The 27,887-nt window shown below is 49.0% G+C and overlaps 1 protein-coding gene across 1 annotated transcript; it reads right to left on the reverse strand.

Moving 5' to 3' along the window:
- Positions 1–3,884: 3,884 nt before the first annotated feature.
- LOC136685106 (nucleosome-remodeling factor subunit BPTF-like) lies at positions 3,885–27,887 on the reverse strand (the record flags this gene model as incomplete). The annotated part of the gene is made up of 20 exons (XM_066659283.1): positions 27,407–27,887; positions 26,705–26,987; positions 25,934–26,407; positions 25,481–25,829; positions 25,002–25,222; positions 23,685–23,870; positions 23,318–23,410; positions 21,557–21,709; positions 21,265–21,455; positions 20,732–21,093; positions 20,474–20,605; positions 18,799–18,928; positions 15,603–15,738; positions 12,788–14,384; positions 9,578–9,702; positions 8,370–8,498; positions 7,934–8,084; positions 7,767–7,845; positions 7,317–7,533; positions 3,885–4,037 (listed from the first exon to the last, which is right to left on the reverse strand). Coding segments are annotated over exons 1-20 (5,377 nt in total), but the record flags the coding sequence as incomplete, so codon positions are not given.

The raw sequence follows: 27,887 nt of genomic DNA on the forward strand, positions 1-27,887 counted from the left end.
AGTGTTACATAGTGCAGTTTCAGCCGTGCAGAGCCCAGAGTAAAAACGACAGAGGCTCTATTCTCCCTAGCATCGCAATTATTTTAACGCTGTAATTTTAAGGTAAAAACACCACCTAGTGTTGTTTTAATTGGATAAGGCCCTGATTAACCAAAAAACGGGTGGTGGTTTCAAACCCTTTAAGTCAGTATTGGTCCCAAAACATTCTCAGCCAAGACTTAAAAAAGCCTCCAGGGAATCACATGCTCCCTTTTAGACACTGGGAGCTGCTGCTGGATCTGCGTGGGGTTTCTCCTGCGGGCCAACATCAAACACCACTCTCTGGACGGACGGACGGACGGACGAATGAAGGAGGTAAGCAACACACACCTCTCTCTAAAGCAGAAGGGATTCTCTATGTGGAAGTTTTACCTGCACCACACTCTCAGACCTCAGGGGAAAAAACTTGCTTTTAGTCTTACTTCCTTCATTTTCTCCAGAACAAACAGGACATGAAACGACGGCGCTGGAAAAACACACACCCAGTCTCTTACAAGCTTCCCTTCACAGTCTCTCTCTCACACACACACACACACACACACTGCCTGCTCTACAGCAAAATATCATTACCTTGCCGTGCAGGAGCCGACTTTATCAAGTAAACCAGACCCTCCCCTCCTGCGTGGCCGTTTTATTGCATGTGTTCATGTATGAACGTGTGAACGAATGAGAGCGAGGCGAGCCCTCAGTCGCCTGTTTGTGGTTTATGCAACAGCTGATATAAATTCTGAGGAATAATTATAATTAACACAGAAAAGCCACAGAAACGCAATAATTTCAGGATTCCTGGCTGAAGCCACGGCCAATAACGATTATTTCCATCATCCTCGTAAAATCGCATCTAAATCTTTTTAATACGCCTTAAACGAACCCTGACCCCCCCGAGATAAGAAGAGGAAAGCGATTCTGCGTGAAGTCGTACGCGTATCTGCGCTGTTAGTGTTTGTTTGTCGCTAATGTTTGCCTCGTTTACCAAACACCTATCAACCTTCATTATAAAAATGTATAGCATCATTTCAGAACAGAACCAAACGGAGTGTAGAGATTTCCCCACGGATCTGAACCCCTTCTCAAGTCTAGAAACGTATTGTTTATATCCAACTCTGTTAAAGTCATGAGAATAAAAGGGTTGGGGGTTTACCACGCTTCTCAATGCAGAAGAATACGTTTTAGACCAAAAGCTTCTCAAGAAACTGTGTTTCGGACGTCGTGCAGTAGATTCACACAGTAGCCCCCACTGTAAGAGCTTTCAGAAGCTGACGTCTGGTTCCCATCACCACCGCTGTGAACGACTAACCACTCAAACCACGCTCAATGACTGTGTTTACATCCAAACGATGTAATTACACAGAAATGTTGAGGAAAAAAGAGAAAAAAAAGAGGAATTCCCTTTTAAAACTGTTTCCATTCTTCTTTCTGTCACCAAAGCTCCAGGGCTTTCATCCTCCACCAGGACACTATTATTAAAGCCGCTCATAATCTGAGGAGATATATGTCTCTTACGACTGAAATCTGAGGCCCTTTCGCGACGTGCCTGGATTTAATCGTTAGTTTACACCGAGATCTGACGCTCACATTTCCCACCGGTGACTTTAACCAGCACCAATCAGTGTTGGAGAGTGAAAAATCTCACACTGACACACAATCAACAGCAGCTACGGTGTTGATACAGTTTGGTTAACACTTCTATACTCTTTGGTACATGCTTTTCCTAACACCTTCCAAACAATATACGTAATATACTACGTAAGATTTTGGCGCTCTAGTGTTTTTACAATTTACATCACTGTCCTGAAATCAGTGTTGGAGGGGGAGGGATGGGGTTGGTTTCCTACCCTCCTCCAGAAGTTACATTGTGCAGTTTCTGCAGTGCTACGCCCAGAACAGCACTGACAGAGGCTCTAATGTCACTATTGCAACTCAGTGGGGCGTCAACCATGATTTTGAAGCTGTAACTTTAAGGTAAGAATGTTACATAGTGTTCCTTTAAGGCCGTTTTTACAGAGAACTCTTTTCCACTACCGCCCTCCTACTGCACAGAGAGATACAGGGGCCAATGATTTCCCAATGCCCCAAAACAAAATTCCTAGATTTTATAGAAGCCAAACATGCACCTCTGTTTCTTCTGTTTCAGCAGCTTAACACAACTTAAGACTAAGAATAAATCCTATATATTTCATGCATCTGGCACAAACAGGTTTGAAGGTCAGACGTATTAAAACATGCATATCCCCCCCCCCATTCATGTTCATTTTATGTTTTAAAAAAATTTCAGAAACTAATGAAGATACAAGTCTTCATTCATTCATATCATTATTCATTCAGGGTCGCGGTGGGTCCAGAGCCTACCTGGAATCACTGGGCTCAAGCTGGGAATACACCCTGGAGGGGGCGCCAGTCCTTCACAGGGCAACACAGACACACACACACATTCACTCACACTCACACCTACGGACACTTTTGAGTCACCAATCCACCTACCAACGTGTAGAACACACCACACTCCTCACAGACAGTCACCCGGAGTAAACCCACGCAGACACAGGGAGAACACACCACACTCTTCACAGACAGTCACCCGGAGGAAACCCACACAGACACAGGGAGAACACACCACACTCCTCACAGACAGTCACCCGGAGGAAACCCACGCAGACACAGGGAGAACACACCACACTCTTCACAGACAGTCACCCGGAGGAAACCCACACAGACACAGGGAGAACACACCACACTCCTCACAGACAGTCACCCGGAGGAAACCCACGCAGACACAGGGAGAACACACCACACTCTTCACAGACAGTCACCCGGAGGAAACCCACACAGACACAGGGAGAACACACCACACTCCTCACAGACAGTCACCCGGAGGAAACCCACGCAGACACAGGGAGAACACACCACACTCTTCACAGACAGTCACCCGGAGGAAACCCACGCAGACACAGGGAGAACACACCACACTCCTCACAGACAGTCACCCGGAGGAAACCCACGCAGACACAGAGAGAACACACCACACTCCTCACAGACAGTCACCCGGAGGAAACAGAGAGAACACACCACACTCCTCACAGACAGTCACCCGGAGGAAACAGAGAGAACACACCACACTCCTCACAGACAGTCACCCGGAGGAAACCCACGCAGACACAGAGAGAACACACCACACTCCTCACAGACAGTCACCTGGAGGAAACAGAGAGAACACACCACACTCCTCACAGACAGTCACCTGGAGGAAACAGAGAGAACACACCACACTCCTCACAGACAGTCACCCGGAGGAAACCCACGCAGACACAGGGAGAACACACCACACTCCTCACAGACAGTCACCCAGAGGAAACCCACACAGACACAGGGAGAACACACCACACTCCTCACAGACAGTCACTCGGAGGAAACCCACACAGACACAGGGAGAACAACACCACACTCCGCACAGACAGTCACCTGGAGCGCGACTCGAACCCACAACCTCCAGGTCCCTGGAGCTGTGCATGTTGCATGTTATTTACTGGGACCAGCAGCATAATTATCTAAAACACGAAAAAGATCTGAGAATGTCTTGAGTGAACTGAGTGAATATCAACTGTTCTGATTCCCGTGGGTACAAACGGTGCAAATATAAGAAAGCCATGCTTCAAAGCGTGCTCCAGAACTGAGCGGTACGCATCATAATAGCTTGAGATAGATTTTTTTTTTGTGTTATAGTTCAGACCATTACGTCAGCAGTCGCCAACAGCTGTGGGAAAAGCTCAGCACTGATCAGGAACTGTTAGTAAGTGTGAGACAGTTTGATGGTGTGACGGTGCGACTGTGAAGGTCAACAGCAGTACCTCCTTGTGCAGTGGGCACACTGAGCGTGACGATCTTGCTGTTGGCGGGAAGTGGGAGTTTGCCCGTGATGACTTTCCCAGTCAAGGGACTCCCAGAGATATGGTACATCTGCCCAGTCGCCATGCAGACGGAGGCGACAGCGCTGTGGGACGCTGCGAGAGCACCGAAAAAGTGTTCACAAAATAATAACTGATAGTTTTAACAAAGCATGCGAGAGTGAACGTGTCGTGGAAGGAAAAGGGTGGAGCGGCAGGCAGTTGACACATGAAGGACTGTATTCAATCAGCCAGCAACACTGACACAGCTAAGAAATGGAGGATGTGCACTGAACTGTTCAGAACAGTGCCACCTGTAATGAAGTGGTGAGCACGGGTACTGCAAGCTAGCTCAAGAAATACTCCTCAGACTAAACAAATGTATTGTTTTGCATGTTACAATTGGAGTTTGGGCATTTCATCGACCGTTCTTGTTACTGGACTGATGGAATAAGGCCTCACGCTTCGGTACGACACTACCACATGCTCAAAACTCATCACAGCCTCAGACACACACCATCGTTCACAAACCAGACACACAGCAGTCATCTGCCGGTCAGCGTGGCTTGGCCATTCGGAGCATGCAGCTTCTGATCTCATGCAGACATGGAGAAAAAAAACAGTAAGTTCCACTCATTCAGATGACAGCGAAGCGCCACGTGTGATTGGCCGGTTCGGCGGGCATGTCTACTGTGGGCAAGCTCAGCCACGGTGGTTTAGGAAACAAATCCATTTAAACGCAAGATCAAAGCGAGTGGAAATAAACACGGATCTAAAATGAAGATGCTTGAAAAAGGTCACATTCAGATGTTTGAATGTCACACAGGAGACACGGGAGGACGGAGCGTACGGTCAGATGCAAAAGTCTGGACATGCCTGTGACAACGTTTTGTTGACTGTCTAAGTGAACACACTTTAATACGGCACTTCCCTGCACAGCTGTGTTTAGCGTGTTTTGGGGAAAACTGAAGATAAAATGTGGCATTAACTTCGCTCAGTCACCTACTCCAGATTCTTTGTTTTCTGTCCATTGTACTTTCCCTCCTCTTCATTTTCTCTGTACTGCTTTTTGCTGTCTCCCTCTCTCTCAGTTTCTGTGTCCTTCTAGTATCTAATCATTCCTTAAACAACAACGGACATTCTCTCTCAACATTTTTATTAATATCTAGGTTATGTCTGTTTTCTAAAATGTATTTTGCACTTTATATTTTCCTACTATTCTTCATTCATTCATTCATTGTCTGCAACCCTTATCCAATTCGGGGTCAAGGTGGGTCCGGAGCCTACCCAGAATCACTGGGCGCCAGTCCTTCACAGGGCGACACACACTCACACCTACGAACACTTTTGAGTCTCCAATCCACCTACCAACATGCGTATTTGGAGTGTGGGAGGAAACCGGAGCATCTGCAGAAAACCCACGCAGACACAGGGAGAACACACCACACTCCTCACAGACAGTCACCCGGAGGAAACCCACACAGACACAGGGAGAACACACCACACTCCTCACAGACAGTCACCCGGAGGAAACCCACACAGACACAGAGAGAACACACCACACTCCTCACAGACAGTCACCCGGAGGAAACCCACGCAGACACAGGGAGAACACACCACAATCCTCACAGACAGTCACCTGAAGGAAACCCACGCAAACACAGGGAGAACACACCACACTCCTCACAGACAGTCACCCGGAGGAAACCCGCACAGACACAGGGAGAACACACCACACTCCTCACAGACAGTCACCTGGAGGAAACCCGCACAGACACAGGGAGAACACACCACACTCCTCACAGACAGTCACCCGGAGGAAACCCACGCAGACACAGGGAGAACACACCACACTCCTCACAGACAGTCACCCGGAGGAAACCCGCACAGACACAGGGAGAACACACCACACTCCTCACAGACAGTCACCCGGAGGAAACCCACGCAGACACAGAGAGAACACACCACACTCCTCACAGACAGTCACCCGGAGGAAACCCGCACAGACACAGGGAGAACACACCACACTCCTCACAGACAGTCACCTGGAGGAAACCCACGCAGACACAGGGAGAACACACCACACTCCTCACAGACAGTCACCCGGAGGAAACCCACGCAGACACAGGGAGAACACACCACACTCCTCACAGACAGTCACCCGGAGGAAACCCGCACAGACACAGGGAGAACACACCACACTCCTCACAGACAGTCACCCGGAGGAAACCCACACAGACACAGGGAGAACACACCACACTCCTCACAGACAGTCACCCGGAGGAAACCCACGCAGACACAGAGAGAACACACCATACTCATCACAGACAGTCACCCGGAGGAAACCCACACAGACACAGGGAGAACACACCACACTCCTCACAGACAGTCACCCGGAGGAAACCCACGCAGACACAGAGAGAACACACCACACTCCTCACAGACAGTCACCCGGAGGAAACCCACACAGACACAGAGAGAACACACCATACTCATCACAGACAGTCACCCGGAGGAAACCCACGCAGACACAGAGAGAACACACCACACTCCTCACAGACAGTCACCCGGAGGAAACCCACACAGACACAGAGAGAACACACCATACTCATCACAGACAGTCACCCGGAGGAAACCCACGCAGACACAGAGAGAACACACCACACTCCTCACAGACAGTCACCCGGAGGAAACCCACACAGACACAGAGAGAACACACCATACTCATCACAGACAGTCACCCGGAGGAAACCCACGCAGACACAGAGAGAACACACCACACTCCTCACAGACAGTCACCCGGAGGAAACCCACGCAGACACAGAGAGAACACACCATACTCCTCACAGACAGTCACCCAGAGGAAATCCACACAGACACAGGGAGAACACACCACACTCCTCACAGACAGTCACCCGGAGGAAACCCATGCAGACACAGAGAGAACACACCACACTCCTCACAGACTCAAACTCCCTGTCTCTCTGTTTATTTTACAGACACCTAGTGGCCTGGAAGTAACAGATATTCTTTATTAAATCCAATTACTATAAGTATGGATGTCCCCGAATGGTGGATCCACTCTACTGAGCATAAAAGCTTTTAGTCAGAATCCACAAAGCTGCTAAACTATTCTCTACTTTTAAGGTGGAAATGGAGAAGTGTTGCTTCTTTCACTTCAGCAAATGAAACGCAGCAGATATGTAAACGTACACAGAAAGGTAAAGAAGTGTGTTCTGTTTTAATTGTTACTTAAAAGAAACCCCACAGGTGCCCAAACTTTTGCATACGACCATACATCTTCACTGATGGTCCTCCACGGACACTGTGCAGCGCTGGAGGTTAAAACTGTTTCGAGATGACAATGAAAGATGGTAACGTGCGGGTTGTCCTCACCCTGGCCTTTGACCATGGTGTTGAAACTCTGCTGGACGTTCTTGTTCTGCTGACATGGCACCGGTGTGCCCATCTTGGTGGCGAGGACCACTTTGGTTGCAGAGCTCCCAGAGCTGCTGAGGGACGCCGCTGGGACTTTGGGAGCGCTGGGTGTTGAAGGGCTGCTACACTGAGCCGCTGCTGAAGTCTCAGACGCCTGCTTTTGTTCCAGACGCTTCTAGAAGGACAGAGGGATGTCAAGCCACAACAGGATTTCACAAACAGCACTGTGCAAAACTCTTAGTCACCTAGGATTATTATTATTATTTAATGTGATTTATCGTCCCAGTAAACGTGATTTATTGAGATAAAGTTTTTTCTACAAAGTAGTAGATGTGTTGTGAGCGAGTGTGAAGAACAAGGTGTGTTCTCCACAGCACAGTTAATTAGAGCAGTTCTCTATCATCCCACCTTCTGCTGAAGTTCTGCAGCCTTCCTCTGAGCACTAACCTTGGCCTGCTCCGCCGCCTGGGCCTTCTCTCTCTCGGCCCTGAAACCAGAAACGGGTATTAGCTCTTAAACAAGTGAACAAGTGAGGAAACCTCAAACCCTCAAGGTGTCGTGTGCGTCTCTGGTACCGTTCAGAGAAGGCTCTAATCTCCCAGAGGTCCAGCTCCTCCTCAGAAACCCAGGTCTCCAGGACGATGGGGCCGGTCTCTTTGGTGGGCTCAGGTCGCTTGGGACGCAGAGCGCTGGAGCGAAGGCCTTTCCTCTGAGGCGTTGGTGGCTCTGTTAGACAAACACAGCAGGGACACTCACAGCATAGACTCCTGGATTTATTAAGGGCTTCTTAGAGGCCAAGAAAAGCTTCTTATAAATCTTCAGCGAATACGTCTCACAGCTCAGTGAAGCAAGCAAAGGAATGACACACCTAACTCAGGTCTGAAAGGGGTTTAATAAAACCTCCTCCATAGAGAAACCCAGGTCAGTCTCTGAGTTCCTAATGCAGACATGACACACGACTTCATTCTTTGTCTTTTGTGCATAGGAAAGTATCCTTTAGAGGTCTCTCACCTTTAGGCTCTTCAGGAACCCCGATGGGACATATGATCTTCCGGATGCAGTATTCCGATCGAATCCCGTATGGACCCACGTCTCTGCGCTTGATGATCTCTGTGGTGGTGATCGCCGTCTCTGATGTTTCTGTATCAAACCAATGATTCATGAGACGACAGCCACTTCAGAGGTATTCCCCACCTTCTTCAACCTAAATATACCCCTTTACCATGAGCAGCTGCTAAACTCAATGTAGAGCTTACTTTACAAATATATTTAATTAAGCATTTTTAATAGACTTCTATTCAGCGACAGCTCATTTGATTTAAATGAAACGTTTTTTCGAGTTAGGTTTGTTCTTGTTCGCGTGTTGAAATAAATGTCTGTAGTAATCTACGCCACGGACACCGCACACCACAGACTTCCCAGTGGCCACCATAAAAGTAATCCTTGATTCTCATGCAGTCTGCTGCAGCTGGAGATTTTACAGATGGAGAGTTGGTGCTGGTTGTCTGCGTTGCTTGGCGAAGAGTGACGACTCTCTCTGGACGATCAGCGCTCTGCAAGGTTTACACGCCACGGTTTAGTCCCTACTCGACTCGCTCTGAACCACGAGAGAACAGGGACTTGGGGTGTTTTTACACCTACAGTTCGTTTGCTCTGGTCTGATTCAATTCCTCAGATTGTAAACTTGGAGCATTTTCCCTTAAGTTTGTTATAACGTTCTCTTTGCTTATTGGTTAAATTTGCATGGGGCGGGAGCCAGAAGTTCATACAGGAAGTAGCTCCTGCGTTGTGGAGCCGTGCATGTTTCTGTGCAATTTAACATGGAGCAACAGCAGCAATTGCACTTGTTCATAGCAGTGACAATTACCTGGGCAATAAACCAGGTTAAAGTACACCTGCAGAATGCCGAATTTGTACCTCGTTGCTAGTCTAAGTGAGACTTTGGTTCATTCCCCTTCAATAGTTAGCTGCTAAAGTTTAGTTCAGTTCTTTGTTTACATACTCTTCTGCATCCCATAATACAAAGCACACCTAGCTACAGTGTAAACAAACACGAGTCCGATTTAACCGGATTACGAAGTGCATGTGTGAAAACGCCCGGTTCCAGGGCCAGGACCGGATTTACCTGATGGGAAAGCCAAAAAAACCCAGCAGAGTTCAGTAGGGTAGTGTAGGTCCCATGCAGCAGAAAAATGCCATCAGCGGTGCGGCTGAGTTACCTGTGCGGGTTGTGCCAGCGTTAGAGGAAGGTTTCACCGCCATTTCATCCCAGCGAAGACATGCCCAAAGAAGACGCAACATCAGACTCACACCGGCCAATGACCTCACAGTCTGCAGACGGTACCTGACGTCCAAACACAACAGTATTACGTTAATAAGGCAAACCTTTTGATGAATCTGACCTTGAATTTACACCTAACCTCAATTCACCTAACGTTTCGGAAAATATTATTTTGCAGGATGGTTGTTTGTACAACCTTATTACAGAATTAGACACCGAAAGTGACATCAAGCATCTATTTATCCACAAGAGGTTTGAGTAAGGTTTTGGATCAGACCTCGATAAAACAATATGTTAATAAAATAATGCAGAGTTCCAACGATTACATCATTTGCTTTTTTAGAAACACTTTGGCTTTGTCCTAATTAAAACACCTTCCTAATGGTGATTTTATTTGCCTTGGACTGTTCAGCACGGTGAAATAAGTCTGTTTTGAAACAGAAAATGGCACTGCTGCTTTTCAAAGGAAAAAGAAAAAGCCTGCAGTGGTCACGGCACCACTGTTGCTTGCTGCTTGTTAAGCAAAGATGACTAACGTCTTGAGCACAAGGCCTAGGAAAATAATTTGATGACCACTACGGTCAGGGTGCAAACAGGGAATGGGACAAAACAAAATCTGGTATAAGAACAACTACAGAGTACTACTGACTCTTTCGGCTGCTCCTCTCTCAGAGCGTCCTGTACCGTCCAACAGAAGGACTTATTAAATAACTAAAATATAAAAGACTCAGGTGCAAAACAATATTTCACAGTTAGCGCTTTTCCACCAAAAGAACTCTGGTTGCGTTCCCGATTCTTGGAACCTTGGTTCCTTCCAGTGAAGCTGCCTGTGTTTCTACAAGTTTAGAGGGGAACTGAGAATACGTCATCAGCGGGGGACGTCGCTGTGGCTGAACACAGCGCCAGAGTCACTGATAAACTATTAGAGTCATGACAGAGCCATTGTTTATTCATTGTTTACCGTGGAGTCAGATCAGAGTGAGATATAACACTGTGTAAACGTTACAGAGTTCAGAGGCCTACCGCTGAGCTCGTGAACAGCGGAGAAACGTAACCAAGAGCCGTGGCTCTGACCGACGCTCACGGTGTCGCACCTAACAGCACCAGAAACACAAAAACGGGTTCCAGTTTTATTTCCTATTATATATTTACATGAAAGATTAAATGACCCCGTCCAGCGCCACTGGGGATAACGCTGTATTTAAGCCTCTGAGCTCTTTCTTGAGTTACTGAACCCCAACACAACCATGGACCACATTGCGGTTCACGCTGAAAAACCTACTCTTCTTTGGTTCCAGTTGGGAACTTATTTTTCTGCTTTCGTGAAGGAGTTTACGTCGGTGGAAACGTGGCGAACGGTTCCAAATTTAGTTTGCGAACTGGAACCGTTCCAGTTCCTCGTTGGTGGAAAAGCGTTAAGTGATGGTAGTAGAGCAGCACCAACTCAGGAATAATCAGCATAAATTATAATATTCAAATAACAAATGTATTAACTAGGAATTAAACGTATGAACATATATATTTGTTAGTGGATGTACATACAACAAATTTATTTAAAAAGGACATAGTATGAAAAATTAAACACTTGCTCAGTGCACATGCTGAATTATATGTGAATCTGGAGCCCACCAACCCACACACTGTGAAACAACCCCCCCCCCCCCCCCCAGTAAGTTTTCTGAAGTCTAAAAACACAGGGTAATACGTGTCTGATTCTGCTCCACTTCTGACGTCAAGTTCAGATACTTTAGAATTGCCCTGCCCCCTCGTCTGAGTCTGTCCAATCACAGTGCTGGACCCACAGGGTGAGAATGCTGCTTTGCGGTTTGATCCTTGTGGTGTTTTGACCAAAACAGGTCAGTGAGGATTTATTAGGACCTAGAACTGTGTTCACTTGCGGAAAAGGGGGAGAATATGTCCCCTTTAAAATACCTTCAGTCACATTTGTGTTACTTAATTATATACATTAAAGCTTAAAAATGGAAAAAAAAAAAAAACAAAACAAAACAATACATTTACTCATTGTCTGTAACCGCTTATCCATTTCACAGTGGCGGTTGGTCCAGAGCCTACCCATGATCACAACACACCCTGGAGGGGGTGGCAATCCTTCACAGGCTGACACACACTCACACATTCACCCACACACTCACAATTACGGACACTTTTGAGTCGCCTATCCACTTACCAACGTGTGTTTTTGGAACATGGGAGGAAACCGGAGCACCCGGAGGAAACCCACGCAGACACAGGGAGAACACACCACACTCCTCACAGTCACCCGGAGGAAACCCACGCAGACACAGGGAGAACACACCACACTCCTCACAGTCACCCGGAGGAAACCCATGCAGACACAGAGAGAACACACCACACTCCTAACAAACAGTCACCCGGAGAAAACCCACACGAATACAGGGAGAACACACCACACTCCTCACAAACAGTCACCCGGAGGAAACCCACGCGGATACAGGGAGAACACACAACACTCCTCACAAACAGTCACCGGGAGGAAACCCACGCGGATACAGGGAGAACACACCACACTCCTCACAGTCAGTCACCCGGAGGAAACCCACGCGGATACAGGGAGAACACACCACACTCCTCACAGCCAGTCACCCGGAGGAAACCCACGCAGACACAGAAAGAACACACCACACTCCTCACAGACAGTCACCCGGAGGAAACCCACGCACAGGGAGAACACACCACACTCCTCACAGTCACCCGGAGGAAACCCACGCACAGGGAGGACACACCACACTCCTCACAGACAGTCACCCGGAGGAAACCCACGCACAGAGAGAACACACCACACTCCTCACAGACAGTCACCCGGAAGAAACCCACACAGACACAAGGAGAACACACCACACTCCTCACAGACAGTCACCCGGAAGAAACCCACACAGACACAAGGAGAACACACCACACTCCTCACAGACAGTCACCCGGAGGAAACCCACACAGACACAGGGAGAACACACCACACTCCTCACAGACAGTCACCCGGAGCGGGACTCTAACCCACAACCTCCAGGACCCTGGAGCTGTGAGAGATACTACCTGCTGCTCCACTGTGCCACCCAAAAACAATACATTTAAACATATTAAAACACGTTAGACACAGTTGTTAACTCACCTCCAGGTGATGCCAAAGGTGGGTCTGGGCGAGGGGTAGGGCCAAATGTCGGTGGCTGGTTTGGCATTGTAGCTAAAGTATGACACTTCCCTGAGGCCTCCTCGTCTCGCCAGTTTCTTGAGCTCATCGCTGGGGAGGACGAAGATGCTCTTCCTGCTGCTCTTTGTGGTGAACTTGCGATAGGAAGGCAGAGCCATTCCAGAATGAGGCTTTGCTGTGTTGCTAAATTTCTGCAGACGAACCCGATCTCGTGTGGAACTAACTGTTATCGATGAGGATGAGGTCGTTTTCTCCTTGGAAAAGCCCAGCTGGTCATTTTGACCTTGAGAGGTCTGAGATGAGGTGAGAGTTACAGTTGTTTTTGTTGTTGTTGTGACACTAGAAAATGTGGTGCTTTGGGCAGTGCGTGACTCTGCACAAACTGTGGTGGTTGTTGTTGTAGTAACTTGCCTGTCCTCTGTTGTTTTAATGCCATTATTGCAAATGTTAACACTCGACTCTACAGAAAGCCCAGGAGATGGAACTACTGTCCTTTGGGTAACTTTATCAGCTCCATCCAGCCTGGTCTCTAAGCTGTTGTGCTCCTTGCTGTCCATGATGAGCAGGGCCTTGGTTGGGTGGGGTATAGTTGGAGAGGACAAGGCCAGTTCCTCCACTGTGTCCCCAAGACGGGGCACTTTCTGAGGGGGAAGATATTCTGGGTTATCCCTGGCTTCTTCAGTGCTGCTCCTCCTCTCTGAATCTCTATCGAGTACATTGTTCCCGTTCATTATAGGCTTGAGCGATAAGGTTTTCCCATCCTCTTCCATCCTTTGAATGGACACCTTAGTCACCACATTGTTAGTCGAATTTAAAGAAGGGTTGGCTGTAACACCTTTTCCATTCATTTGCAAAGAAACAGGAGGCTTTGGAGTTGTGTTATTGTCCGTAACAGCCGTCCCCTCTCCTCCAATCTCTCCTGAAGGCACGTTATTGACTTGTGCTGGAGTACTCATACTCGTTTGCTGGTCCCCTTTGCTGACATCCATGCTAGTAGCATCCCCTGGGAAAAGTGGTAAAGTTGACTGATGATTCGCTTCAGCCACAGCCCGAGACTCTAGCCGTCCCTCAGACTCATTTACTGACCCATCTGTCCCTTGCCTAATTCTCTCTGGCTCTTCTGTAGAGGCCAGCGCAATAGAGGCTAGCTTTATTCCATCTGTGCCTGTGGACTGCTGCCACTCTGCTGGCTTTGAAGGCTCATATTTGACCCTGGGTTTGACTTCAGGACATATAGTCGTCACCCCAGCCTCTGGGTCCATTTTAACCTTGAGTCTCTGGATAACGACCTTGGGGTTTGTCGCAATGTTGGATTTCCACCACTCAGCCCGGCGTTCCTCCTCGATGTCGTGCTGTTTGACCCGATGCTCCAGGAACCCGTCCAGCTTGGAAGGCTTGACCACCTTCGTGTAGGCCGTCCGCAGCAGGAAACCCTCACTCACGTTGACCACGTCATAGTTGAAGGGCCTTTGCCCTGGAGTCGAAGGCCTGGACGTTCCCTCTTCTTTTTTGATGGGCTCCTCTTCTGAGATTTTAGCGTGTTTGTTATCGGCAGAGTCTATAAGACAGTTCCATTCCATTTAATCGCACGTATATAAACATAGCACAAAATAAGGCAATTTGTTTGATCAATGTTTCTTGGCAATAAATCTTATACCGTTGGAGCCTGTTAATGTCCCTTTTAAATGGTGCCACATTAGTAAGGAACATGCATTTGTGGGATGAGCAATAGAGCTGAGTGTGTGGGTTGCGCCCATGAGAAATGTGCCAAATCCTCTCTGCCAATGCCAAACAGCTTATTCTGTGTGATGGTGTGGGGCGGCATCTCGCTCACTGGAAAAACACAGCTTGTCATCACTGGAGACTTCTCAATGCAAAAAGAAATTGCGATGAAATTCGGCAACCAGTGGCAAACCCATATCTCCTTGGTCTGGGACCTAACTCTATCCTCCAACGTGACAACGCTCGCCCCCAAAGAGCGGGGTTTATCAGAGACTACCTCCAGAATGTGGGAGTGAAGAGGATGGAATGGCCTGCCAGCTCCTGACCTCAACCTCACTGAACACTTGTGGGATCAGCTTGAACATGCTGTTTGTTCCACACCCACAACCTGGCTGACTTGCGACAAATGCTGGTTGAAGAATGGGATGCCATCCCACCATGGTGTGTGACCAGCGTGAGGAGGAGGTGGAGGCTGTTGTGGCTGTGTATGGTTCTTCCACACGCTACTGAGGCTCCTGTTTGTTCAATGAATAAATTGTTGAATTGCCAGTGCAAGTCTTGTTTCTTCAAACTTCAATCATCCAGTCACCACACACCAAACGAGTCAATGGCAGAACAATCTGGTTGGCTTTGGCAGAGAGGGTTTGGCACATTTTTCACACACTCAGCTCTTCTGCTCATCCCACAAATGCATGTTCCTTACAAATGTGGCACCATTTAAAAGGGAAATTAACAGGCTTTCCATTGGTATAAGATTTACTGCCAAGAAGCATTGTTACAACAAAGAAATAATCTACTAAACACACATTTCCTTACTCTATGTGCTAAGTTTATCATGAGAACTAGGAGTGTGAAATATGACTAAACTATTAAAATAGTTTAAGATATTTTCATGACACACATTTTATTCCATTTGAGGTTGACTGAGGTTCACCAGGAAAACACTGGAGCTGTTATAAGATGCTATATGTATGTATAGTATATTCCTGATAAGGTGTGTGTACATTTAAAAAAGCATTTAAAGTAAAGAGACTATACAAAGAACACAACCCACCTTCCTGTAGTTTGCTGTAGTTAACCTTGGTATTGCCAGGAAATCTGGGTACACAGCGATGGATGTGAGTCTTACTGGCCCAGCTCCAGCCGCCGTAGCCTGAAACCCTGTACTCCTCCCCCTTCTGCTTCCACACCTTCACAACAGAAACACACACACACACACACTATTTGATGCACTTGCGCACACATGACTGTGTAAACCGTGTTTTCCTATATCAGGAGTGATAAGGACTGTCCGTTTTGTTCCGAACTAATCAGAAGCACATTTGCTCGTTGGTTAAAAAAAAAAGTAGAGGCTCAGTGGAGCATTACAATGATCCTGAAACTGTGATTTCAAGCCAAAAATATTATGTAGTTTTACTTTTAATCAATTAGTTAATGAATTAACTGTAACTCTTATCCAGTTCAGGGCGGTGGTGGGTCCGGAGCCTACCCTGAATCACTGGGCGCAAGGCAGGAACACACCCTGGAGGGGGCGCCGGTCCTTCACAGGGCGACACACACTCACGCATATGGACACTTCACCTACCAACGTGTGTTTTTGGAGCGTGGGAGGAAACCGGAGCACCCGGAGGAAACCCACGCAGACACAGGGAGAACACACCACACTCCTCAAAGACAGTCACCCGGAGGAAACCCACACAGACACAGAGAAAACACACCACACTCCTCACAGACAGTCACCCGGAGGAAACCCACGCAGACACAGGGAGAACACACCACACTCCTCACAGACAGTCACCCAGAGGAAACCCACACAGACACAGGGAGAACACACCACACTCCTCACAGACAGTCACCCGGAGGAAACCCACACAGACACAGGGAGAACACACCACACTCCTCACGGACAGTCACCCGGAGGAAACCCACACAGACACAGGGAGAACACACCACACTCCTCACAGACAGTCACCCGGAGGAAACCCACACAGACACAGGGAGAACACACCACACTCCTCACAGACAGTCACCCGGAGGAAACCCACACAGACACAGGGAGAACACACCACACTCCTCACAGACAGTCACCCGGAGGAAACCCACGCAGACACAGGGAGAACACACCACACTCCTCACAGACAGTCACCCGGAGGAAACGCACGCAGACACAGGGAGAACACACCACACTCCTCACAGACAGTCACCCGGAGGAAACCCACACAGACACAGGGAGAACACACCACACTCCTCACAGACAGTCACCCGGAGGAAACCCACACAGACACAGGGAGAACACACCACACTCCTCAAAGACAGTCACCCAGAGGAAACCCACACAGACACAGGGAGAACACACCACACTCCTCACAGACAGTCACCCGGAGGAAACCCACACAGACACAGGGAGAACACACCACACTCCTCACGGACAGTCACCCGGAGGAAACCCACACAGACACAGGGAGAACACACCACACTCCTCACAGACAGTCACCCGGAGGAAACCCACACAGACACAGGGAGAACACACCACACTCCTCACAGACAGTCACCCGGAGGAAACCCACACAGACACAGGGAGAACACACCACACTCCTCACAGACAGTCACCTGGAGGAAACCCACACAGACACAGAGAGAACACACCACACTCCTCACAGACAGTCACCCGGAGGAAACCCACGCAGACACAGGGAGAACACACCACACTCCTCACAGACAGTCACCCGGAGGAAACCCACACAGACACAGGGAGAACACACCACACTCCTCACGGACAGTCACCCGGAGGAAACCCACACAGACACAGGGAGAACACACCACACTCCTCACAGACAGTCACCCGGAGGAAACCCACACAGACACAGGGAGAACACACCACACTCCTCACAGACAGTCACCCGGAGGAAACCCACACAGACACAGGGAGAACACACCACACTCCTCACGGACAGTCACCCGGAGGAAACCCACACAGACACAGGGAGAACACACCACACTCCTCACAGACAGTCACCCGGAGGAAACCCACACAGACACAGGGAGAACACACCACACTCCTCACAGACAGTCACCCGGAGGAAACCCACACAGACACAGGGAGAACACACCACACTCCTCACAGACAGTCACCCGGAGGAAACCCACGCAGACACAGGGAGAACACACCACACTCCTCACAGACAGTCACCCGGAGGAAACGCACGCAGACACAGGGAGAACACACCACACTCCTCACAGACAGTCACCCGGAGGAAACCCACACAGACACAGGGAGAACACACCACACTCCTCACAGACAGTCACCCGGAGGAAACCCACACAGACACAGGGAGAACACACCACACTCCTCAAAGACAGTCACCCAGAGGAAACCCACACAGACACAGGGAGAACACACCACACTCCTCACAGACAGTCACCCGGAGGAAACCCACACAGACACAGGGAGAACACACCACACTCCTCACAGACAGTCACCCGGAGGAAACCCACACAGACACAGGGAGAACACACCACACTCCTCACAGACAGTCACCCGGAGGAAACCCACACAGACACAGGGAGAACACACCACACTCCTCACAGACAGTCACCCGGAGGAAACCCACACAGACACAGGGAGAACACACCACACTCCTCACAGACAGTCACCCGGAGGAAACCCACACAGACACAGGGAGAACACACCACACTCCTCACAGACAGTCACCCGGAGGAAACCCACGCAGACACAGGGAGAACACACCACACTCCTCACAGACAGTCACCCGGAGGAAACGCACGCAGACACAGGGAGAACACACCACACTCCTCACAGACAGTCACCCGGAGGAAACCCACGCAGACACAGGGAGAACACACCACACTCCTCACAGACAGTCACCAGGAGGAAACCCACGCAGACACAGGGAGAACACACCACACTCCTCACAGACAGTCACCCGGAGAGAGACTCGAACCCACAACCTCCAGGGCCCTGGAGCTGTGACAGAGACACTACCTGCGGCACCACTGTGTAGCCCTCTTTAAAATCAAATTAAATGTATTTGTATATTGCTTTTTACAACCTGACAGTGTCACAAAGCAGCTTTATAGACATTGACAATCAAAACTAAAATTTAAATTCATAAACCCAGCTGAGAAAACCAACCAGCTGTTAATGAACTGTCACTTCAGAAAACACAAAACCTTATAATCTGTGCAGGATTATTCGCATACGTCTGTGCATGTGTCCGCAAGAAACTCACCTGGTGTTTAATAGGGAAAGTGTATTTGACCCAGGTGGCCTGCTGCATGATCTCCTCTTCCTCCAGCTTCTTCTCCCTCCTCTTCACTTTCTCTTTCTCCTCACGTTCCAGAGACGTCATGCGACGGAATCTGCACCGCACACACGCGCAAACAAACAGCCAAAACACTGCCTTCAAACAGGACGCCTCGCAGTCACATCACACACAGTTTAAAACAACAGGTGACCCCTGACGTCTCTCACAGTATCTGACACACTCTGTCCCACACACACACACACAATGATGGTCACCAGCAGGATGGCTCAAAACCACTCCATGCACTCAAATAAAAACAATCCTGAACTCAGCCCACCAACCCACTTTCTCTGTCCGTCTGTCTCTGTCTCTGGGACACACACACACACTCAGTGTGATGAAAGACCCACTAGAGAAGCTCCTGGGTTTATTCTGGAACACCTCCATTCCCAAAACTACAGTAAAGAGCCTCTGGTGGGTCTGTGGAGGGAAGCCGTTAGCCTCGAGGCTAAACCCAGGCCAACAAACCCCTTCTCCGTCCTACACTGTGAGCTCCACTTTAAGTGGCTTCCCCTGGTAACACGGACCCTATGTAAATGTTAGTTTACAACACAAACCGCCCCTTTGATGCTCAGCAAACATCCTCGCTCCTCGCGTGCAGCACAGGCACCGGCGGTCCGCTTTGAGCACTTTTCAGAATGTGATTAAATGGCGCTCGGCTTCTTTTGATGTAATGCAGCCAGAGAAGACAAACAACAGGAAACCATCAAACAACTTTACTGATGTTAGGAGCCCAAATTAATTATAACGTGTGATAAAACCCTGTTAGACTCTTCTGAATAGTTACTGCTGTTTTTTTTCCCTCAGCACAGACTGCAGTGTTGTTATTGAAAATATTGGCACAACTGTTTTAGCTCAAACTCTTTATATACGCTGACAATTACTTCATAAGTATCTTTAAATCAAGCAGGTAGTCCAGCTGGCTTTGGAAACCACAACAACGGCGGCGGTAACGTTAAGCGGTGTTTACTCGTGGTGTATCGGCGTGTTGTTGTTGTTTGGGACTGAACACAGCTCCGTCATCAGTTCAGACAGATCAGTAGAGTGTGTTCCTTCCTTGTTGCAGCGTCCAGCTCTCGCTGGATTCTTTCGTCGGCCACCGATCCAAGGAGCGTTTGAACCTCTTCAAAAGACCACGGCGTCATTTTACGAGCTGCAGTCGTGAGTCGGATAAAAACAAACGTGATCTCTGCTGCAGCTGGAGATTTTACAGATGGAGAGTTGGTGCTGGTCGTCTGCGTTGCGTGGCGTAGAGTGACGACTCTCTCTGGACGATCAGCGCTCTGCAAGGTTCACACGCCACGGTTTAGTCCCTACTCGACTCGCTCTGAACCACGAGAGAACAGCCACTAAACAAGAACCCACTTCCAGAACCAGGACAGGTTCTACCTAATAGGTACCATGCAGCGTATCCCAATGTATGTATTATTTATAAGGAACTGGCTCTTGCCAGGAATGAGATGTTTGGTTTCTCCGTGTGGTTGTGTTATGACTATTATCTACTCTTTGAGACAACAAGATCCCATTGTTACACGAACCACAGAACTCTCAGGTATGCGTCTAAATGAGCTTGGCTTTCATTCTTATGGGCGAGCATTACCGTGTGTGTCCCAGCGACTCCTTCCACACTGGCAGCAAGGCCACAGGTTTGATAGCACACTCCAGGATGGCTAGAGCCAGAGCAAACTCCTGGGGTTTGCTGCACATCTGTACTGCCTTGCTCCAGTTCGTCCTGAGAAGGAATAAACACACAGGACTGAATCAGAACAACCTGCCAGGACTAGGATAAAAAAAACAATGCTATCACAGCAATCAGTGTTAAGACGCAAGAAGCGGTTTGAGAAGTTAGTTTCCGTACCTATGCGAGGTCCAGTTTGGATGTAGGAATGGAGCTGGGATGTTGTTCTCCAGCTGAACGATGGTCAGCCTCAGGGTGGAGATGTTCAGCATCTTGGTGCCGTACACAGAGCCGTTCCACTTGAAGTCCCCGGCAGGGGTCATGCAGAACTTATGAGCCAGGTGTCTGCGCTTGTCGTTGTCTTCTCTTTGCTGATGCTTGGTGAGGGCCAGAGGGTTAGTGCTGTACTGGTTCTGATAGACCCGGTACTTTCCCTCCTGACCCAGACGGAAATGAGAGCTCAGCGAACCCTTCATCACGAGATCTTTGGTGCCACGCGAGCTCAGACGGGCAACTTCTCCCGGCTGGCCTACCACCAAGGACTGAGGAGAGGAGAGAAGAAGAGAGGAGAGTAGTCTTAAACTCAGTGTACCAAGAACACTCAGAAAATACTGGAACAATCCGCAGCCAGAACCAGGACCGGGGATTAAAACAGGGGCCTCAAAATCAAATTACTGTGAGGCACAACAGATTAACTTTAAACCATCTCTCACATCTTTTCCCTCCCTGTATCCCTTAAAGGCCTCATGGAACACTGCTGCCCCCTGCTGGCTCTTCTGCTGACTCAGTTTGCTGTCTGGGTTCCTGAGACGAGTGACCATGCGTGTAGCCTTCATTGGACCCTTCGCACCGACGGGCATTTCTCCGACAGACGTCTCTCCGCTGCTCTTTTCTTTAACTTCACCTGCGAATGTAAAAAAAGTTGTACCGGCTCGTTCATTAAGAGAGTCACACGAGAAAAGTGTTATTGAATTCTATCAGAAAACAAGAAAAATCGTGCCACACCTTTCTCCTCCTGGCTGGATACTGAGGCTTTCTCAGCAGGTTCCTGATCGTCCGCCCCCCTCAGGCTGCTCCTGCTGCTCTCATCGGCCATTTGGGGTGTCCTCAGGGAGGATACGCCCTCCACGACGTCAGAGCTCGGAGCAAGAGACTTATCTACAGGGAGATACAATGGGTGAGAGAGGGAGGACGAGCCTGAAATCAGAGCTGTACCCGTTTGTAGTTCATAAAGACCAGCACTCTGATAGAGGAGAAGAGTGGAAAACAGTTGGACGCAACAATAAGGCACACGACAGGGAAAGAATGAAGGAAACAAAAAAGCAACGATGCATATAAACACACACCAACTTATAAATATGTTATAAACTGCTCGTTCAGAGCACACACAGTCGTATATAAATACGCAGCAACAAAGAACTTGGGCTGATGAGCTCTTTTTTGCCATGAATGAGGGCTGTAGTACACTGTGACCCAGTCTGTGGTCAGTATTTGACACGATTTTCAATATTATTCATTAATTCATTCATTATCTGTAACCCTTATCCAGTTCAGGGTCGCGGTGGGTCCAGAGTCTACCTGGAATCATTAGCCGCAAGGTGGGAATACACCCTGGAGGGGGCGCCAGTCCTTCACAGGGCAACACACACACACAATCACACATTCACTCACACACTCACACCTTCGGACAATTTTGAGTCGCCAATCCACCTACCAACGTGTGTATTTGGACTGTGGGAGGAAACCGGAGCACCCGGAGGAAACCCACACAGACACAGGGAGAACACACCACACTCCTCACAGACAGTCACCCGGAGGAAACCCACGCAGACACAGAGAGAACACACCTCACTCCTCACAGACAGTCACCCGGAGGAAACCCACACAGACACAGGGAGAACACGCCACACTCCTCACAGACAGTCACCCGGAGGAAACCCACGCAGACACAGGGAGAACACACCACACTCCTCACAGACAGTCACCCGGAGGAAACCCACACAGACACAGGGAGAACACACCACACTCCTCACAGACAGTCACCCGGAGGAAACCCACGCAGACACAGGGAGAACACACCACACTCCTCACAGACAGTCACCCGGAGGAAACCCACCCAGACACAGGGAGAACACACCACACTCCTCACAGACAGTCACCCGGAGGAAACCCACACAGACACAGGGAGAACACACCACACTCCTCACAGACAGTCACCCGGAGGAAACCCACGTAGACACAGAGAGAACACACCACACTCCTCACAGACAGTCACCTGGAGCGGGAATCGAAACCCACAACCTCCAGGCCCCTGGAGCTGTGTGACTGCGACAACTACCTGCCACACACCGTGCCGCCCATTTTCAATATTATACAAGTTAAAAATATCTTCAAATATATTCTACAGGGATCCAATTACATTCCACACAGATCAGATCCGCTCAGAAATAAAAACACTGCGAAACAGCACAAATCACAAAGAAATTATGAGCAGGTCCCAAAGTTTTAACTGAAACTGCTACGTCTTTTGTTTTTAAAGGTTTTATTTCCAAATTAAGAGCCCATTGATGACACAAGCTGAAGGATGCAGTGCGGAAGACGAGGTGTAAACAAGTGGGGACGCCCCGATCTGATCTCAAAATGAGTATTGGGGACGATTATATTTTTACTGAACGACATCAGCTTTAATTGAGCATGAACCTAAGTCTAATCCTTGGTTTACCACAAACGCCAGGTAAAATGCAAGGTTTACGATGTGAGCTGTACCTGTCGTCTCCCGGTCACTGGACTTTCGCTGAGCTTCAGAGACCATGGCTGACCCTTCAGGAGACTTTCTTCCGCCGCCAGAGGGCACCACAGCTACACAGAAACACATACAGACGATGAGCTGTGTGTAATACATAACAACCTCATACTTTTTCCATGTTCAGGGTGTTTCTTTCACATTCTGTCATGAATTTAAGTCACACAGGCTGCACTAGCGTGACACACTCACTCTCTTCATTGTCCGACTGTGAACACTTTAAATTTTAATGGTTAATCTATGACTATTATTAAACCTTGAAGCAGGCACATGTGACTGCCTTTTGAAACGAGCTCAAACTGCAAACCTGGCAACCCTGGCCCTCTTTACCTGCCGGGGTGTCCTCTTCAGTGCCTGTTTGGCCCTGGGGTGATTTCTCAGCAGGTTTTTGGGGTTCCTCCCCCTCCGCTGTGGACTGCTGTTCTTTCTCTAGCTTCTCCATCTCCTCGGCAGCTTTCTTCTTCACCTCCTCCAGCTCCTCCTCCTGCGCAGACTTGACTCGCTCCAGGATCTCCTCTGGGAAGAGAGAATAACTCTGTTAAATCCCTTCTAATGAACATGTTCCTGCATATTACAGAATATATATATATGCCTTTACACTGATACAAGCCTGTAACTTAAACCTAAACTCAAAGACCCCCCCCCCCCCCCCCCCCCACACACACACACCCCTCATACATACACACACACACACACACACACACCCCTCATACATACACACACACAATACAACCTCCTTAATCCTTTACCAAGCCACTGAACCCACCGTGGGGGGTTGGTGATAATCACAAAGAGACAAAGCACGAAGCAGAGACAGGAGAGAGAGAGTGGGGGGGGGGGGGGGGTCTCTATAAATGATAAGAGTTTTACCATCACAAACAAGAAAGCGGACCATGTGGAGTTTGTGTGTTACCACCTCACCCACTTCTCCAAAGAAAGTGTAAGCAGAAAAACACAGGAGTGTGCTGTGTTCTCTCTGTGTCTGTGTGGGTTTCCTCCGGGTGACTGTCTGTGAGGAGTGTGGTGTGTTCTCCCTGTGTCTGCATGGGTTTCCTCCGGGTGACTGCCTGTGAGGAGTGTGGTGTGTTCTCTCTGTGTCTGCATGGGTTTCCTCCGGGTGACTGTCTGTGAGGAGTGTGGTGTGTTCTCCCTGTGTCTGCATGGGTTTCCTCCGGGTGACTGTCTGTGAGGAGTGTGCTGTGTTCTCTCTGTGTCTGTGTGGGTTTCCTCCGGGTGACTGTCTGTGAGGAGTGTGGTGAGTTCTCTCTGTGTCTGTGTGGGTTTCCTCCGGGTGACTGTCTGTGAGGAGTGTGGTGTGTTCTCTCTGTGTCTGCATGGGTTTCCTCCGGGTGACTGTCTGTGAGGAGTGTGGTGTGTTCTCCCTGTGTCTGCATGGGTTTCCTCCGGGTGACTGTCTGTGAGGAGTGTGGTGTGTTCTCCCTGTGTCTGCGTGGGTTTCCTCCGGGTGACTCTCTGTGAGGAGTGTGTTGTGAACAGTTTGACCCACTCACCCAGTCAAGTGGACAGTTTCACTCACTCACAACCACAATACACACACTAATCATATATTAACTTTAATTAAAATACAACCTGATGTTGTAGCCTACGTTTCACCTTCTCCTCTGTGAAAGAAAGGGAACGCTTTACCGTTCGCAGCGGAGAGGTAGGACTTGTTGTTTCCGCAGGCTTTGTTGGTCAGCTCCTCCGTGATGTCCATGTGTGTGTGTATCTCGTCCCTCAGCTCCTCCAGGGTGCGATAGAGCTGTTTCTCCCACTTGTTTTTATCCAGAACGCTCATCAACTCAGCCAGCTGCACTTTCGTACTGTAATACCACATCCACTTGTCCTCCTGCTCTCCATCCTCTTCACTGTGAGAAAAAGCAGGGTAAGTGCATTGTGGGTAATGTAGTTCATTAGTTGTGGGTCAGTACATAATGCACAGTAGCATGTTTTCTTTGTTGTTTCTTGAAAAGTGTTTTATAAATGTAATTGTGTTATTATTATTATTACAGTAAGCATCCTTTACTGTGTGTGAAAGCAAACACTAGATAATACAGAACGAAAAGCAAAACCAAAATACAGTCAAATGACCTCTAGTCCAGTTCCCGTCTGGAGTACACACTTACACTATGATCCTGCGGGTGAGGAACCAGTACTTCCTGCCGTGCCGGTCAAACCCGATTGGCTCCTGTCGGATGAAGGGGCGTGTCTTCTGGATCTCAGTGACGCTGTCACACACTCCCGGGACCCGATGAGCCACACACACCTCGCACTGCCACTCCCCCTCGGGAACCTGCCGCAGGGGCGGCCTGACGCAGTCCAGGTGATACACGGCCGAGCAGGTCTCGCAGCAGAGCAGGTCACCGAGCCGCTGACACACACGGCACAGGTCGTCGTATTTGATCACGCCCTCGGACATCAGCTCCTCACGAGCCAGGTTCGTTGCCAGGAACTGATCCACCAGGAACTGCAGCACTGCACAGAGGAGATTCAGAGGAATTCCATTAAGATCAACTATTCTACTTTACAGTAGTACCACCGTTCAGCTTTTACACCCAAACACACCCCCGACTCCTAACCTTTCAGCTTGCTCTCCAGTGGTTCATAGGGGTAATCTTCTCCGTCCTGGAATCTCAGGACATGACGGTATTCGGGGTCACTCTCACAGAACGCTCGCACTACTGCGGGCCACGTCATCCCATCCATGAAGTACAGGGTGGAATTGATGCTGTCCCTCAGGTCCGCAGGGCCCCAGCTGGTGCTAGACGTCTCCTCCTCGCGGAGGATGGCCTTCAGGAGTGCGATGTGTGTCTCGGCCAGGAGGGGGCACTGCTCCTGCCCCGCTACAGCGGCACAGAAATCCTCGAAACGGAAAGGAGAGAGGCGTAGGACAGAGCTGAAGTTTCTCAAAACCTCGTACACGGACGCACAGGTCAGGAGCAGCTTCGCTGGGATCAGCAGGTCATCTGAGGATTTTGGGAGCTCCAAAGGAGGGATGTCCTTCTCCTCTATTACCGGGGTGCTGGGACGGCACACTCGAGACCTCCTCCGGCCTAACAGAGAGGAAAAGAGAAGGATGAGCCGAAGAGGTATGCCGTATTTGAAAGTATAGTTAGGCAGTGTTAATAAGACCTCTAGAGGGCAGTGGTGAGTAATGTTTGTTTGGTTGAGGTTTCTCCAAGTGCTACAACTTATCATCAGAACAAAGACAGAAAGGAAAGAGAGGAGCGAGAGAGTTGGAGTGAGGCAGAATAGAGAAGGAGATAATGAAAGTGTCTAAGTGAAGAGAGAGACAGATGTAAGAGTTTGTTTATGTTTATGTTCGGTAGTCGAGTGACCGAGTGCCCAACCTGCTGTATCTGCATGAACGCTGCTCTCCTCCTCCTCCTCCTCCTCTTCCTCCACATAATCCGACCCACTGCCTTCTATCGCTCCTTCATCAAGAATATCATCATCCTCATCATCATCTCCATAAACAAATTCATCACACGAGTCTTGTCTGTACTCCTCTTCTTCCTCCTCTTCCTCGGAGAAAGGGATCTCCTCCTCTTCACTGTCTCCGTCGTCATACGGCACGGTGTCTGTGGAGCGTCTCCCTCTTCCGGACTCCGCTCTTCTCCGTCTGCCTTTCCACTGCAGGGGGAGGACGACACCGGGCGAAAACACAGTCATTCAGGACATTTCTACATAATCTTACTCATTAGTTATTCTGAGGTTTAACGAGTTGAAGCTGATTCAAAAACAAAGGATTAATTAAACATTTAAGAACTTTACATAAGTAGAAAAAGTAAAGTGCTGTATTATTATTATTATTATTAGTAGTGCAAGATGATTTCACACACACACACACACACACACACTAGCACCATATGCATGTTTACACATGCTCAGTAAATAAACAGAAAGAGTGCTTTAAACGCTGCAGAAAATGCCATGTTTCCTGCAGAGGAGGCGTATGCTGCTTTTCATTCAGAAAAATAAAACCGCAGGTTCATTTGAGCAGAGGGGGTTAAACTACTGCACAGTTACATCGTCACATCACTCATCCATACTTTCCACTTCCAGCGACTGCGCCTGGAGCTCGGCTGTTTCTCCGAGGCGACAACAGCCTTCTGAGAGTCCCGTGGAGCTGCTGCTCCTCTGCCCCGGCCTCTGCCTCTGCCGCGTCCCCGGGCCCTGGTTCCTCTGCCCCGTCCACGCCGCGCCGTAGTTCCGGGACCCTCCAGCGTCAGAGCCAGCTTCGACTGCCGGCCTCTCCTCCCTCTCATTTTCTCCTCTTTACCTCTTATTTCTCCTTCTTCGCACTCTCTAACTGTTTATTATTGTTGCTGTTGTTCTTTTAATGCTTTTTTCCTCGCTTTTCCCACCCTTCCCGCTGCACAAAAACCCAGCCCGAATCACCCCCCGCAGCAGCGCGGCTAAAGACCGAGGTCTCCGCCGGCTCCTTGCCTAGGCGCGACACTCGATTCTCGGCTAGAGCTCAGACTGAACGTCCGGCGTCCCGCTCCGGCTCTTCAGCAGCCGCCATCTTTC

This window comes from Hoplias malabaricus, unplaced genomic scaffold, assembly GCF_029633855.1.
Source record: "Hoplias malabaricus isolate fHopMal1 unplaced genomic scaffold, fHopMal1.hap1 scaffold_74, whole genome shotgun sequence".
Classification (NCBI taxonomy): domain Eukaryota; kingdom Metazoa; phylum Chordata; class Actinopteri; order Characiformes; family Erythrinidae; genus Hoplias; species Hoplias malabaricus.